This window comes from Pleurodeles waltl, chromosome 9 (assembly GCF_031143425.1).
Source record: "Pleurodeles waltl isolate 20211129_DDA chromosome 9, aPleWal1.hap1.20221129, whole genome shotgun sequence".
In the NCBI taxonomy this organism is placed as follows: Eukaryota; Metazoa; Chordata; class Amphibia; order Caudata; family Salamandridae; genus Pleurodeles; species Pleurodeles waltl.
Genome location: NC_090448.1, coordinates 203,876,926 through 203,894,656, shown reverse-complemented (window position 1 = coordinate 203,894,656; position 17,731 = coordinate 203,876,926). Strand labels below are relative to the sequence as shown.

The 17,731-nt window shown below is 46.5% G+C and overlaps 1 protein-coding gene across 1 annotated transcript in view; it reads right to left on the bottom strand.

Annotated features, from left to right (window-relative positions):
* CFAP20DC (CFAP20 domain containing) overlaps window positions 1-17,731 on the bottom strand; it is a 1,731,599-nt gene that overhangs the window by 1,641,757 nt on the left and 72,111 nt on the right. Inside the window, exon 2 of the mRNA XM_069206541.1 lies at window positions 841-916. Coding sequence (XP_069062642.1) covers window positions 841-861 — 21 coding nt within the window. The 5' untranslated portion in view covers window positions 862-916. The remainder of the gene's footprint in view (window positions 1-840; window positions 917-17,731) is intronic.

Here is a 17,731-nt window from a genome sequence, read left to right as displayed (position 1 = left end):
CTAGTGAATTTCTTAAAATCACTTATGTGCACTTGTGCATGCAGGTAAATCTGTAGTTGAAGAATTGCGACTTTCTTTCAGAATCGGCCCTTACTGATTCTCTAGAAATACAATGATTTGGCAGTATCCCCTAGAGTGAAGATATCAATATTTATTGCTGTGAATTAACCATGTAGGTGCCAAATATAACTAGTGTTGGACATATAATAACGTTTTGTAAGCAGAATGTTGACATCCATTTGTGAAATATGGCAAACCTGTTTCTTAGATAATCAATGTCCTCATACTCTGGGGTGACTTCCAGGTACATCGTTGTGCCAATAACTACTGATGGATAGCCACATCTGTGGTTGCAAAATTACACCCTGGTGCTATATTCATCTTCAAGTGAGCAACGAAGAGAGTTCGACAAGGGTGATTGACACACACATCCTAACAATTACCAGAGAGACCAGTTGCAGAGTGTGGTTACATCGTGCTCAAGTTATGGTTGAGATATTGAAGATGCTCCATGCTAGAAAGACAGTTTTTATCAAAAGGGTAATTTCCAGTATTAAAAGTGAAGTTCATTGTATAGAGGGTTCTCAATACCTTATACACCTTCATTAAGTGGCACCCATTCCCAGAGTGCTTGCGTGGCCCACGGACTATGCTAAAATATACAATAATTAATAGAGGCAAGAGTAAAATTTTAACTTAAAGCAATGGATACATCAGGCTAAAAGATGTCTGGGAGTTTATCTCCCAATTGTTCAAATTGACTAACACATTTTCCAAATTTAATAGATCGTTTACTTTTATTGTCACATTTTGTTTACATGCTTTTAGCTTTGGATTTACCTGATATTCATTTTTAAACATGTTGAATGAGGTTCCAGATAAACGAACGGTAGTCCTTGTTAATTCCAATATGACTCTAGAAAGAAAGAAAAAAAGAAAAAATACTGAATTTAATGAAAGTGTCATTTATATATATATTTTCTTTTTACAAACACCAATTATGAATCTCTTTGGCAAGTTACAAATAAATGAGTACTTATATAAACGTAAGGCTTTTCCCTAACTATGCAGTCACCGGGAAAAGCTAGAAACATTTTTTTGGGAGAATTGGCCTTCCAAGTGTCGTCAAATGTAGCCATAGCAGTCAAACTCTAGTTCAAAGAAGGTCGTGTGAACTTTGAGATGAGATTCAGTATAATACAAGAGTTACAGATGCAATAAGCATTACAAATACCCAGCAAACACTGACCCATGTACAAAGACCACATGGTATTTGACATGGGAGTCAAACTCAAAGAGAAGGGTGGGGAGTAATAATGTCAAACTGGGAAACGTAAAAGAATATCGGTATTTAGGGATCTTAGTACCAAGTTATTTATCCTCTATTCTAGTTGAGGAACAGTTAACAAAATCTAATTCAACTGTGATGGGCTTGTTACAATTTTTGTTTCTAAATTTTAGTTCCAACAAATTACCCCGCACTGGCGAAATGTAGCAAACAATCATGACTTACTAAAATATATTTTAGAATGTCTCAAATTGTAAGATTTGAAAGCCATGCCTAAACTTAATGAGAAGCTCTGAAACGTAAATCTCGCAACATGGGCGTCCGCAGGGAGGTGCCGTGGGGGGTTGGGTATGGGACAGGGAGGGGTGCTTGCCCCCCCCCTGGATTTAGGTACAGACAGGTGTGCAGGCTCACAGTGCAGCGTAACACTAAGGGCCGCCATAGTGTTACGCTGCCTGTACTGGTCTGCCACGGTCCCTCTTAAAATTATGCCCCCCCATAACATTTCTGCAGACTCCTGTGTCTCACTGTGGCAGACTATATCTAATGAGAGATTACAGCTCTACTTGGGATTGAGTAAGTATTGATAAGGGGCTGTACTGAAATTTTACAGTATGTAATAATCCATGTCCCGCCAGAGATGTTGAAGTCATCTGTGGAAGGAATTGTCAAAATATGTGAATGTATCAATGGACCTGCAGACTGGTGATAAGGTCATTAGCAATCTTTAGCTTAATTAAGTAGGATGTCTTATTGTACCAGGTCAGATGAATTAACTGCTGAAGTCTCTTACGCCAAAAATACATTTTGAAAATGATATTGCATGCTACAGTAATATAACAAGGATTTGCAATGCAATAGGTCTCTCATCTGTGAGAGTTAGAGCTATTGGAGCTGGAAACGACAAAGTCTTTTACCTATGTAGTTTGGTTTTGAATGGAATGTAGTGAATGTATGCCAGGTGCCACTGAAACCCTCCTAGGGTTGTCACTGCAGGAGAGAGAACACAACAAGGCCACCATCTTGAGAGTGTTTTTCCCTTATTCCTACTGACTGGCTGTGATACCCTAGAGAAGCAACACTTTCTAGTGTGTTTACCTAAATAACCTTTTTAGCACCAAACAAGCCACAAAGAGGCACCTTTGTAGCAATTAACCCGGAGAAAGAGGGGGTCAAAAGAGTTAAGAACAAATAAAAGGGAGTATCCATATATTTCTCTGTTAAACTTAAAAGGAATTATTCCTCTACATTGGCAATACCAGCATAACCTTGACTGTAAACAAAGAGAATAATAGAAGAGGCAGCTTAACTGAACAGGAGGCTTCAAATGTGTGCAGATTGGTGAAACAGAGCTTCAGTGGTAGATGGGCTGAGAGGATAGGTTCCAGAGGTGCGACATCTGTGACCTTGGACCAGTGTTTTAAATGGAAATACAGAAGGGCTGGTACTCAGTATTTATTTAAAGCACTGCCTTGGGTTAATAGTCTCATGACACCTCTCGACTCAGTACTCTGTAGAACAGATACTTGTACCTGAATCTCCTGGGCCTCGACAGTGCCTTTTTGTGCATACATTCGTGCACTGGCTGATGGTTTTGAAGTGAGAATTCTCTGTTGGGGTGGCTACTCAAAATCTGAAGTCTTGGCCTTGTCATCTGGGCCACTCAGAGTAGAGCTGGATGCCTGGGTTTGGACAACAGTGTTTTTTGCCTACAGCAGTGGTGCCCAGTGAGGCTCCTACAGGGCTGGTTCATTGACCTTTTTTTGGGCTATGAAAATAATTCAAGTGTATGTTTTGGGGGGGAATTCAAGGTAGGTCCAAAACCTGTTCAGAGTTTCTTGATACCCACATAAGATAAATTACGTAAAAATAATATATGGAGAGCTTATTTACACAGAAGTTACCCTGCAGGCCTGGCATGGATCCTGCCTTCCCAGTCCTTCAATGGGCATGCGTGTTATATAATGACATGCGATAAAGTGTTCTTATAACCTCAACATATGCCTATAATATTTATATAGCACAAAAGAACTGCAACATAAAAATGAAATGAAAGTTCCAGTGCAGTGCACTGCTTCCTGTGTCACCTCGTGTTCTGTAAATAGGCCACTCACTCTTGTCAGCTCGAGAGGTCACCGACATCCCTCCTTTCTGAGCAAGGAGAACGACGACAGAGGCTCAAAGCAAGTATTTCCAGCAAGTAGAAAAGCCCAGTGTTCAAAATATTTGAAAAGAAATTACTTTAGGCACATACGAAATATGAAGTGAAAAGTTACCCAGCCTGAAGATGTTCTGTAGCCTGAGACGCAGCGGACTGTTTCAGAATGCAAAAACATCAACTAGCAAATTAGGCCAAATTTCTGGGTACAGAAGCAAACAAAGCTTGTCTGACCGCAAATCACCTGCTTCATTTTAAATGGCAAACCAGAATTACAGGAGCAAAACAGTAACATAAATATTCACGGGTGCATTGGGCTGGCACCCAGCTTGGAGTCATGACTCCTCCAGTTCTGAACTACGCTTGCTTGTGTGTGCTTTTCCAAGACAAGGGGCCACATTCACTAAGAAAACCAACAGTCTTAAGTTTACTCCTACAGTTAGGGGGAGATTTTCCATTCTGGTTTTGGATTCTGGTTTTGGAATTCTCAAAGAATTCCAGAAGTAATCTTGGGAGCCTACAACTGCTACAGCTTTTCAGAAGTACACACAATTGTAAACACCTACACATACATAACTGCTCAAGGAAAACAATTTCATTGGAGAAAAAATGATTACTAAGACATTTACCTTTTCTAACTTTTTCCTCCATGGAGAAGCTACATCTCCTACAACTCCACACATTTTAGGGATATTCCCCTCATTCTGTTACTGAGAAATTATTTATTCCAGCCAGAGCTTCGGACTTTGGAGCTGGGGGACACGGTTCGTGTCTCGGCACTGGCTTAAAATCCTGTGATTCTGGGCAAATCAGTTAATCTCCCCCTGCTACCAAAAACAAATGTGTTTTTGTGTAATGTAACCCGTGCTCATGTAAAGAGCTGTGATACATTGCCTCCTGGTAGCAATAGATGTACCCATCGCCCTGGCCACCGAGTCCGTAGAGTCCAGACCAGACTGTATTATTTGTTTTGCCGCAGCATGTGCATCAGATAGGAGTTCACCGAATGGTCTCAGTACATCCTGCAGCAGGTCAGGAACCATGGCCTTCGCGGAGTCCATGAGGGCGTGGACATATCTACCCAGCACACAGGTAGCGTTTGCAGCCTTGAGAGCCATGCTGCAAGACGAGAAAGTCTTCTTTGTGGATTGTTCCATATGTTTGGATTCCCTGTCTGATGGAATCACAGGGAAGAAGCCTGGAGCAGACCGCGTAGAGCAAGAGGCCTGAACCATCAGACTCTCCGGGGTAGGATGTCTCAATAAAAACCCCAGATCACCAGGCGCCACACTGTATCTCTGTGCTTCTCATAAGGGCTCCACAATCTCCCCCTCCTCCAACAACTGCCTTTGATAATCTTCCTCCTGTAAGAGTCACAAGGCCTTTCTGCGTGGCCTCAGTCTAGCCTCCAACCTCAGAGTCGACATAGAATTGGCCGACTTTGAAGACACCGGCTTCAATATCTGACGTGGAACAGGAGAGGAAGGTTGACTTCGGTCAAATCCATCACTCAGATTTGGCGCCGCCACGGATCCTAATGGCGCGAGGATGCTTGTGGCTCCACCATCGGCCCCGGCTGACGGGGGATGAAATCGGCACCATAGTCCTGGAAGGCGACGTCATGGGAACCACAGGCCCTCAGCCGGATAGAATGGCATAAAAGGCGCCGCCTTGTATGGAGCAGGGGAGCCCAACAAAAATGCCAACTGACCTGTGGGACCAGCCTGTGCACCAGCAGGGGCCATTGCATTGAACATTGAGAACATGGCATCCAAATATTCAGCTGGATCTGCTCCCGGAGCCGGGAAGGCAGGATACCGCTGGTCTCCTTGTTGCACCTGTGCTTGCTGAACATCGGACTCATGAGCAGCAGGTGAACACCTCCAACAGAAGCGACAGCTAGGAGAAAACCGTTAGCATCGAAGTCATGGAAAAAAGGGAACGGACATCAGCACGACAGCGAGGACCTCTTATTGGCACGGTGACGTCAGACGGAGTCACGTGGAGCAGTGCAACTGTGACGTCCTCGTCAACGTGGAGAGCTGGGAAGAAGATTTTCCATCGGATGCTGGCGCAAGGTTGAATTCATAGGGTGAGGAATCCACAGGTAGTTGTATCCATCAGGGGTATTTGATACATCTGGCCCTTAGTGTGGTCTTATCGCACCACACCACATGTAGCCACAAGCAAAAGTTATTTTGAACTTATCTTGGGAAGGATAGCACCCATTAAATTGTGGCCATTTTAGATGGTAAAGTTGTTTTCTTGAAGGGCGCAATGTTAAAGAAATAGCTGAAAATAATTTGAGTGCAATGAGTATGAGAAAATTGGCAATACACCCTGTAGTGAAGGTTGCAGATTGAAAGTGGGAGATTGGGTGAGGGTAGAAAAATCCTGTGTTGATGAGAAAAGGATGACCAGAATTTAAGGAATCTCAACAAATCTGTTAACTACACAGGAATGTAGTGAAACTGACAGTTGGAAGTTGGTGGAGTACATCTCAGATACCATTAGATCCTAGTATAAGCTTTCGAAACTCCACCAAGGTTAAATACACTGAGAAAACCAAAAAAATCAATGATGAGCACATCAATGAGAATACCTGGGAAAAACAGAAGGACTACACGGGTTTATTTGAAACCAAAGAATTTCAAGTTTACATTGCTTCATGAATGTAGGAACCACTGGTTTTACTGTTGGATTCCAAAGTACACAGGTTCATTTGAAACCAAAGAAATTGCAAGATTACATTGCTTCATTAATGTAGGAACCATTGTTTTTACTGCTGGATTCCAAAGTATACATTGTTTTTAATTTGGTTACTATTCAGTGTTTCATATATATATTTTTTAATAATTATATTGTAGTAAAAAGAAGAAAAAATGTAAGATGTGTTGTTTAGAGTGCAATGGGTTTTATTTAAAGAAGTGGTATAGGATTTATTTAAGGGTAAAGATGTTAGTGTGTTGTTTACAGTACAAACTGTTTTTGTTAGAGAAGTATGCTGATGTCACTGGAGGAGCCTTGGATGCAATGACATCTATAGGCAATATGATGTAGGTGTGTTCCATGCCTTTATCTGACAGTTATTCTCTGTGCCCCTTTTGTACTGAACGTACTCTCTGTACTTCGAAAATAAAGAATGTTTTCAGTATAGTGCAATGTATGAGAAGTTACTACAATTCCCTAAGACCAGTATGTATGGGGTCACTTCAGGAGCCAAGTTAATTACAGCCTGTCTCAGGGGAAGACGAATAAGTTACTTACCTTCTGTAACGCTTTTTCCTGGTGGATACAGTAAGTACCTGTGGATTCCTCACCTAATGAATTCTCCCCTCGCGCCAGCCCTCGACGGAAATTTCTTCTAGCTCTGCACGTCGACGATGATGTCACAATCGCCCGACTCCACGCGACGCCACATGATGTCATCCAGGCAATAAGAAGCCCTCGTCGACGTGCAGACATCAGTTATCACCATTTTTTTTTACGTGCCAAAGAGGCGAACAGGTTAAACCTAAAGCGTACACATTTATCCAGAATAAATGAAAATAAAACATTTATTATAAAACTCAATATAAATAACAGTTATGAATGCTCAATTCGAGAGAGAAATAAATATACGTATGTATAATCCCAGTCCAAAATGTCCTTTTCACTATCAGGTTGGAAAAGTATATACAATCAATACAACTATATGCATGAAACAGCTATATACATATATATACAAGATCAAGGATGCGTACCCAAAGAGATCTTGGCTTGACCAGTCAGGCAACGGGGAGGCGGTGGGACCGTGAGGAATCCACAGGTAGTTACTGTATCCACCAGAAAAAGCGTTACCGAATTAAGTAACTTATTCTTCTGATGGATACACCTACCTGTGGATTCCTCACCTAATGAATAGAGTCCCCAAGCAGTATACCCTCCGGTGGTGGGTGCCCGAATGGTCAAACCAAAAAATCCTGCAGCACTGAGCGAGCAAAATGGCCATCCCTCCTAACCTTAGAGTCCAAACAGTAATGTTTGGCAAAAGTATGGAGGGACGCCCAAGTCGCTGCCCTGCAGATGTCAGCCACAGGAACACCTCTAGCCAAAGCTGATGAAGCTGCTTTGGCTCTGGTGGAATGGGCACGAAGCCCCACAGGTGGATCCCTCTTCGCCAAAGAATAGCAGATCTTAATGCATAGAATGACCCACCTGGATAGCGTTCTCTTGTGGACCGCTCTACCTTTCCCTCTTCCCCACGTATCCAACGAAGAGCTGTTCATCCTGTCTGAACTCTTTCGTCCTGGTGACGTAGAAGCTCAGAGCTCTTCGTGGATCTCTTCCTCCTTGGATGGGTGAGGTGGAGGGTAAAAGGAAGAGAGAGTAATTGACTGCCCCAGGTGAAAGGGTGTAACAACCTTCGGTAGAAAAGCCGCCTTGGTCCTCAACACCACTTTGTCCTTAAAGAAAGAAAGGTATGGGGTTTCCACAGTGAGAGCCTGAAGCTCGCTAACCCTTCTGGCAGATGTTATGGCCACCAGGAAAACAGTTTTGTATACTAGGAACAGTAAAGAACAAGAGTGCATTGGTTCGAACGGAGCCCCCATAAGAAAAGTTAAGACTAAGTTAAGGTCCCACTGAGGCATAACGAATGGTGTGGGTGGATACCTATTAGTGAGTCCCTTTAGAAACTTAAAAAAACTTTAAAAAAACAATTGGTGATTTAAAGAAGGATGGTTGCTCAGGAAGGCACAGAAAAGCAGATAGTGCAGACAGATAACCTTTAACAGTAGCAATTGCAAAACCTTTCTGTGCCAGATGGAGTGCAAATGACAAAATGTCAGATAAACCAGCTTATAAAGGATCTAAACCATTCTCTCCACACCAGCTTGTGAATTTAGCCCAACGATTAGCATAGATTGACTTGGTGGAGTGTCGCCTGGCCGATAAAATAACCTCCACCACATCTGGAGGGAGAGAAAAGGAACTCAGATTGCCCCGTTCAATCTCCAGGCATGAAGATGCAGGCTCTGGAGGTGGGGGTGTAGAATCTGCCCCTGCGATTGCGAGAGGAGGTCCACCCTGCAAGGGAGACGGAGCGGAGGGCACTGAGAGAGTTGGAGTAGGTCCGAATACCACACCCTTCTCGGCCAATCCGGAGCTATTAGTATGACTTGAGCTCTGTCTTGGCGGATCTTCCTGAGAACTCGAGGAATCAAGGGTATGGGGGAAACGCGTAAAGTAACTGACCCTTCCAGGACATCTCAAACGCGTCCCCCACAGCTCCTTGCACCAGATACTGGAGGCTGCAAAATAGCGGGCACTGCGCATTCTCTTGAGTGGCAAACAGATCTATTTGCAGATATCCCCACATCCTGAAGATACACAGAACTAGATCTGGATGAAGACGCCACTCGTGGTCGACCGAGCTGCATCGACTGAGAATGTCTGCACGCACGTTCAGGACTCCGGCCAAGTGATGTGCAATCAAGCAGATCTTGTGGTCCTGAAGCCAGGACCAGAGACGAAGAGCTTCTCTACAGAGAAGATACAACCCCACTCCTCCCTGTTTGTTTATATACCACATCGCAGTCGTGTTGTCCGTTAGAACTTGGATTGACTGATCGCGAATGGAAGGGAGGAGGGCCTTGAGTGCCAGACGTACTGCCCGCAACTCTATCAGATTGATATGTAACTTCTGTTCCCCTGTAGACCAAAGGCCCTTGATCTCCAGGTCCCCCAGATGAGCTCCCCACCCTAGGGTGGAAGCATCCGTTACCACCGTGGCCACTGGAGGTGGCAGCGAGAACGGCCTTCCTTTAGACAGGTTGTCGACCGCTGCCCACCATTGAAGATCCACTGCAGTGTCTCTGGAGATCTTTATCGAATCTTTGAGATCCTCTTTGTGCTGAAACCACTGCCTGCGGACGCACCACTGAAGAGCCCTCATGTGCCTGCGTGCATGAGTGACCAACAGTATGCAAGAAGCGAACAGACCGAGCAGTCGAAGGACCTTGAGGACTGGACCTACCGCTCCATTTTGAAACATTGGAATCAACGTCTGAATATCCTGGAACCGCTGGGGTGGAGGAAAGGCCTGATTCAATGTCATGTCCAATACTGCCCCTATGAACAGGAGGCGTTGAGAGGGCTCCAGGTGAGATTTGGGTACATTGACTGAAAAACCCAGGTCGTACAACAATTGAGTCGTCGACTGGAGATGGCACCGCACGAGCTCCGGAGTTTTGGCCTTGATCAACCAATCGTCCAGATAGGGAAACACAGCTATCCCCCTTCTTCTGAGCTCTGCCCCTACCACCGCCATCACCTTTGTGAAGACTCGAGGTGCTGAAGTAAGACCAAAAGGGAGGACCGCAAAATGATAATGCTGCGATCCCACTACAAACCGGAGATACTTCCTGTGCGATTTGAGGATCAGAATATGAAAATACGCGTCCTGCAAATCGACCAACACCATCCAGTCTCCTTCGTTCAACGCCAAAAGAACCTGTGAGAGGGTCAGCATTTCGAATTTTTCCTGTTTGAGGAACCAATTCAAAATCCTCAAGTCCAAAATCGGTCTCTGCCGACCATCCTTTTTGGGAATCAGGAAGTATCTTGAATAACAACCCTGACCCCTCTCTTGCTCGGGAACCAACTCTATCGCACCTTTTGCTAATAGGGATAATACCTCCTGCTGTAATAGGAGAAGATGGTCTTCCGAACAGAAGGATGGGCAGGGAGGGAAGGTAGGAGGAAATTCCCGAAAGGGAAGAGCGTACCCCTTCTTCACAATGTCGATGACCCAGGAGTCCGATGTTATAACCTCCCACATTGGAAGAAAATGGGCAAGTCTCCCCCCTACCGGAGACAAGTGGACAGGGAGTGGAGGAGGACTACGGCTGCTTTCCTTGCTGCACCCCTCCCGAGGAAGAGGCAGAGTGCTGCAAGGTGGCTCCTCTGGTACGGACTCTGCCCCTGCCCCTGAAGGATCTGTATGGCAGGGTAGAAGCAGATTGTTGTAGTCCTTGCAATCTTCCACAAAAGGAACCACGTCCAAATCCTTTAAACCTCCGAAAGCCTCTAAAGGAGGATGAGGCTGACGACTGGAGTCCCAGGGATCTAGCAGTCGCTCTGCTTTCTTTAAAACGCTCCAGGGCAGAGTCAGCCTTTGTGCCGAAGAGCTTCTCTCCATCAAAAGGAAGATCAAGAAGTGTGGCCTGCACGTCCGACGAGAAGCCAGATGACCGTAGCCAAGACTGCCGTCTAGAAACTATGGTCGTGGCCATAGCCCTAGCCACCGAGTCCGAAGTATCCAATCCCGACTGGATCACCTGAGCCGCAGCCGCCTGGCCATCCGCCAACAGCTGCAACAACTCCTGGGACAAATTAGGGTGGCCCTTCGCCTCTTCCATAAGGGCATGGATGTAACGCCCCAGTATGCAAGTTGCATTGGAAGATTTTAGGGCCATACTGCAAGATGAAAAGGTCTTTTTTGTAGTATGGTCCATCTTTTTTGACTCCCTGTTCGCAGGGGTCCCAGGAAACGAGCCAGGAGAGGATCTGGACGAACAAGAGGCTTGCACCACTAGACTCTCCGGAGTCGGCTGTCTGGAGAGAAACACCGGATCCCCAGGCGCCGTCCTGTATTGACGAGCCACCGCTCTGTTGACCGCAGCGGTGGACACAGGTTTCAGCCAGATATCCTTAATGGGGTCCAGCAGAGCCTCATTGAAGGGCAAAAGAGGCTCAGCAGAAGCAGAAGCCGGGTGTAAAACCTCGGTCAACAAATTTCTCTTGATCTCAGCGGTAGGAAGGGGAAGATCCAAAAAGTCTGCAGCCTTCCGAATGACTGCGTGGAAAGAAGCAGATTCCTCCGTGACCTCTCCAGGGGAAGCTAGATCCCATTCCGGGGTAGTGTCCAGGCGACTAGCCGTATCGAGTCCCTGGAAGTCACCAGAGGGCTCAACAACTTCACCTTCCTCCAGGTGTTGTCTCGCGTACTCTTCTTCCTCCAAAAGTCGAAGAGCCAGAAGCCTTGATTTAAGCCTTGACTCCAAGCCTGGAGTCGATAAGGCGTCAGCCGACGCCGAAGATCTTCGTCGGCGCCGTACCTCGGATCCGTCTGAAGCCGGAAGCTCCGGCTCCAAAGGATTCTTGGACGTCGATCGGATCCGAGGCGAATCCGACGGCGCCGCAGCAGGTGTAGTCAGCCTGGGCGACGTCATAGGCATCGGCGCCGCTTCAGGTGCAGCAGATAAAAATGGGGTGAACGGCGTCGATCTGTAAGACGCCGGAACACCCAAATCATAGGCCAGGGGGCCAGATGGACCTGCATGACTTCCACCCGGCGTCATGGAAGAAAAAATGTTAAACATTGTGTTTAAAAACGCTGCAGGATCCGATCCCGGAGCCGGGAAAGCCGGATATTGCTGCTGCTGCTGGTGAGCAAAATAATGGATGGATTAAACCCAGATCTGTGACTGGGGGTGAATGTTTGATTGATTCTGCATTCCGTCCATCCAGTTACGCTATCCCACAGCGTTTGTGTTTTGCTTTGCTTTTGCCGCCCTAAGTGCGCCGGGTATGCCCAGACGTGGGTCCCGGGCTCACTGTGCCACTGGATTCAAGCTAGCCTGGCTGAAGAGGGGTGAAACCCCGAAACCGGTCCCAGGATGCTTGTTTCCGGTCCAGGGAGAACCTGGCCTGGCAGTTCGGGCTGGACTGTTCCCATGAGGAACAGGGTCAAGACTGATTTGCATATGGCTGGGTTCAAACTGGGGTGGCATGGTGAGCAAAATAATGGATGGATTAAACCCAGATCTGTGACTGGGGGTGAATGTTTGATTGATTCTGCATTCCGTCCATCCAGTTACGCTATCCCACAGCGTTTGTGTTTTGCTTTGCTGCACCGGCGCCGGCATAGATGCCGAGGAGGGTCCAGGTAACTACTGGCCAGGAGAACCTTCAGGCCTCTGGGGAGGCTCGACCTCAAAGACCAACCCGGGTGACGTCGGGGTCGTAGGAGGCAGAGGGGTGACGGTCGGGCTTATCACCCATGTCGGACGACGCCGAGCCGACGGAGAAGCCGATCTTGACCTGGACCGTCCCTTGCTTGATCGGTGCCGAGATCCGTCACGGCGCCGAGAGTCACTATGGTGGTGACGAGACCTCGAGGATCTCGAAGAAGACTCCCTCCGATGACGCCTCTCCTTCTTCTTCTTGGACCGAGCCAAGAACAATTTCGCCTCCCTCTCTTTAAGTGCCTTAGGGTTCATGCGCTGACATGAGCCGCATGACTCGACCTCATGGTCGGAACTAAGGCAACAGAGGCAGTTTTCGTGGGGGTCGGTAACCGACATTCGACCCCGCACTGGCTACAAGGTTCAAAGCCGGATTTTCTAGGCTGCAACATTGTAACCGTCGTTGGAAACAGTAGCTCCCTGTGAGCCTCAAAGAATTAACCGTTACTCGGGCACGGAAAAAAGGGAACCGACGTCTGCACGTCGACCAGGGCTTCTTATTGCCTGGATGACGTCATGTGGCGTCGCTTGGAGTCGGGCGATTGTGACGTCATCGTCGACGTGCAGAGCTAGAAGAAATTTCCGTCGAGGGCTGGCGCGAGGGGAGAATTCATTAGGTGAAGAATCCACAAGTAGGTGTATCCATCAGAAGAGTGAGCTACTATGAGAGAACTGAACCCTGCAATGGGAATTCAGGGGCTTGAAAGAGCAGAAAGAGCGCCAGATAACACAGTGACAGGCTGAGGAATATGGAGTAAAGAAACTGTCTCATTTAGGTACTCTAGCAGTCTTTGTAACCAAGCTGGCAAGTTCTTGTTAGGCACACTGGCAGTGCAAAATCTTTCACATGGTCCAAGATCGATGTTAATATGGATTCAATCAATGCTAGCCTAGACATGAATTGTTCCATTTTGCATTCAGGATAGCATTAAAGTCAGACAGTTGGGGCATCAGACAAATGTTCTGATCGGGGAAAAGAACATAACATTGGCCAAAACTGAGTTACATCCCTTTTTTTGGATTGCTGCCTGTCTCCTGCACTTGCACCAAGGGCTTACAACTGACAGTGATCAGCTGAGGCACCCATTCTCAAAGGAGAGGCTATAATCACAGAGGGGCCATCCTGATGGCCTTCGGACAGGCGTTTTGCTGTTGTGCGACAAGACTTCAAGTACGCAGTGGGAACATCAAGAGGATAGGAGAGACATGGGGGAACAAGAGGAAGGTCATCCCCAGTCAGAGAAAGCCTTTTTTCTGCCAACTCAGTCTCCTTCGATATATCCACCATCGCCAATCCCAGGAATCCATTGATGAAAGTAATTTGTGGGGCGACATGTGGAGTCAGTGGGTTTAAGGCGGTGACCTTTCTTTCCCCCATGCTCCGCTCAGATGACACTGTGGTAAGTACGAAAAACAACACACTGCACAGGGAGCGAGCGGCATCCACAGTATATTGAGGTATATAGGGGTGGGTACCAGGAAAAGCAGAGAGAAGACCTTACCCCGCTTCAGGGAAATTACACCAGAAACACAAGCACTTGAAGATACAACTTAGCTCTGGCAGAGGATAGAGCAAGCATTTCTGTGTTGTAACAACCCCACTCATGTGCCTCAAATCAAAATCTCTCTGTACATCTAGCTTTTGGACCATAAAAATAACCATATTATTTCTAAATCACATCCTAATTGAGGTCCACCTAAGGAATGTATTCAGGTCCAAACTCAAAGGGTTATGAGAATACCTCCACATGCATCAAGCAATCACTGGTAAAATGGGGGGACGGGGGGCTTGATGTCAGCCAGTGACGGAGGCAAGGAAGGTAGTCCCACCCCGCCTCTTCCTGGAGCTGATGAGTGCTGGACGGGCCCACTCTTGGCCTAGACGCGGCTTGTGCGCATCCTTCGCAGTGGGTGCTGAAAGAGCGATATATAGCACTAGCGTCTGGCAACAGGCAGTAGGTGTGACAGGAGCCGCCTCCAATGCCCCACAGCCTCTTGGTATCTGGAATCCCACTTCAAAACGTGGTCTCCATCTCCCACAGGATAACACTGGAGTTACCCTATTACCTTTCTTAAGAGTAATTTTCAAACTGGAATAGGTCAGCAGCTCATGTTTGGGGTTTCCGGAATCCTAATTTAAACTCCTAACTTATGTTGAAATCGTAGTTGTATATTCCTAATAGATAGACACTCAATAAGGAGTTAGGGTGTGCCTGGATGGGTCATCACTGGCAGGATGGGAGGGAGGAGCTGGGTACAACCTCACTTACACCTTAATAGACTGTGTCCTTTCACCACACTAAGGGCTCCATTCCCCCTGTGGTTAGTCTGGAGCCAGAAAAGGGAAGGCAAGATGCCTGGGTACTTCAAAGCAAAACCTCTCTAAGCTTCTCCCCCACTTCAAAGGCACAAATGGGTATAATTACTGGACTACCAACACCAACTCTTCAGTAAACTTCCGGACCTGTGGATACTCTGCTAGGAAGAAGGACTGCTGTGATGCTACAAGGACTGCCACTCTGCTGGACTGCTGCTCTGAAGGAACTGCTGCCCTGCTGTGCTGACCTGCTGACCTCCTTCCTGGGGAAGACGAACTGGATCTGCAACCTCATCTTGAACCCAGGACACCACAGCGACTCCAAGAGCTAGTCTGGTGGTCTCCTGATCTGAGTCTCAGGGACATAAAAGGCTCCCCAACATCCTGCACCAACCCCTGGATCCAGTTGTAGCCAGTTCCTGACCTCAAGCGGTACCTCTCAGGTCCTGGAACCTGGTGTGACTCAAGGTTGCTGAAGTCAAGCATTTGGGCTCTTCCTGACTGCGAATGGGCCAGTTTGCACCAATATCTCGCTGCTTGCTCTGCAAATAAGCGGAAAGCTCTGTCTGCGTATTGTAGCATTGTTTGCTTGCAGGAACCGTCTATGCGAAGCTCCAGCAACACCCACCCCCGATGCCAGTCAGCTCTTTGCCCTTCATCAACAGCCATCCACAACGTTCTCCTTGCTCCTCAAGCCCTCTTCATGTGAAGGGGACTCTTGGCACGAAATTGAGAAGGTAAACTTCAGCAGGCCCAACCTGGTGACTGTATCTGACCTGCACTCCATCGCGGTGGGCCTTTGAACTAGTCCTGGAGACCAGAAATCCAGATTTGGCACTTTTTCCCCACTACATTCTTAAATCATTTCCCTGGTTCCACTGAGTGGATTTTTGTCATTTTGGTCTTGGTTTATTTTTTAATTGTTCTAAATTTTTCTAATGTTGTGTGGCATCTTCATATGTGGTGTTTTCACTGTTTTATTGTATGACGTGTTGCACAAATAGTATACACATTACCTCTAAATTAAGCATGACTGTTCTGTGCCAAGCTACCAGGGGGTTGAGCATAAGTTAATTTGGGGTTTGCTTGTGCCTTACCCTGATAAGGATGTGGTTGCTGTTTCACCACGGCTCACACCCCAGTCAATCAACAACCCAATTTCTTATAATGGAGGACTATATGTTGGCAGGTTGGGCCATCCTGCCAGGATGGATGGAGACTTTGACACCAGCCTTTTGTCACCCTAGATCACTTGCAGCCTGGGCACAGGAAGTAAGGGCATTTCCAGAACCAGATGTTTCTCCTAAGGATGGCAACAGGTATTAATACTGGACTCTCAGACCAATTCTTTAGTGCACCCCTGGACCTGTGCAGGATCCTCAAACGGATTGACTTGTACTTCAGAGGACCTCCCTGCTGCTTGAGGCCTGCTTTGTAGCTCAGTGGACTTGCCTGCTACTACCAGAAGACTGCCCTGTTGCTTGAAGCCTGCCTTCTGCCCCGAGAGTAGACTACCCTGTGGCTTGAGATCTGCCTTGCTGCTTGATTCCAGGACTACCAGAATGACTTAAGGGCTAGTTGGTTGGCCTCCTGTGTAAGCTATAGGCACATACAAGCTCCAGAGACCTTGAACTCTGCACCCTGCCTCTGCCTCTGCCTGGAGTGAGTCCTGAACACCCCAGCCCCCCCCCCAAGTGCTACACATCTAGTCTTGGACCATTGAAAGTGGTGCTACACATGCTCCTCCAGCCAAATCCAGAAAGTTAGAACTTAAAAACATTTCCACCTAAAAGTGGCCTGACAACTGACACAAGACCAGGACTTACTTGCTTGCCAATCTGCCTGCAGTTCATCTTCAGTTGGCCTGACTTAACTGTAGCTCCAGCTACATTCTTCGCTGCAGCAGCAAATCCCGTTTAGCACAAACTCATGAAAGGGCATCGTGCCTCACAGAGCCCTTGTCGGCTACAGCCTGCAGCTTCATCCCATTGGAGATTTGCCACTTACAAAAAAGTGGCAAAGCCTGAATGTAGAAATCTTCACTGCAACTTCGTCCAGCAGCTCCCAGACAATGCATCCTACTTGGACACCGCAGCTTTCCTAATCGTTTGCACTCTACCTACTCAGGAATGTTTCTTCAAAGTTTCTTCTAAATGTGAATGTAAGCCAAGATTGGGCCCCATCCTCCTTGTGTAGCTGAACCACACTCCATCACAGACAGCCTTAACTTTTGAGTTTGCTCCTGTCTCACACGACCAGCTACTGTGGTTGGTTGGTTTAATCGTTTAAGCACTATTTTTCATTTAAAACTCTGGTTCTACTGATTGGATTAAATTTGTTTTGTTTTTTTATTTATTAAAATGTGCTCTATGTTTCTAAATTGGTGTGGGATTTTTCTTGTCTTGTGTTTTCACTCAATTACTGTGTGTGTGCTACATAAATAATTAACACAGTGACTCAGAGCCAAGCCAGACTACCAACAGGGTAAGTACAAGTTACATTAGTGACGTTTGTGGTTCACTCCGACAAGGATTGTGATTATTGCTTGAGTAGGGCGCTCAACCCCAAAAAACAATTTCATACACCTTTTCTTTTCCATTCCTCCTTTATTGCCTTCTTTCTTTTCTTCCATCTTGCTTTATTTCCTTCATTCTTGCTTTTCCTCTTTCTCCCCTTCTTTCTGTCCTTTGTCTCTTCCTTACATTTTTCCTTCCTTTCTCTCTCCCTTCCTTGCTTTCCTTTTTTGTCCCTTCTTTCTGCTTACCATTTTTCTTTCTTTCTATTTGTGTTTTCTTGGCTTCTTTCTACCTAACCTTCTTTCTCAAAGGTAAGAGGCCGGCATGCACGGCCAGATCAATTGGCTTTTTTAGGTACGCAATAGCCGCAACCTTTTGATTTTACTAAAAGTATGCGTATAACATACTTACATATAAGGGTTTTCATCTAGACTTGATCCATTA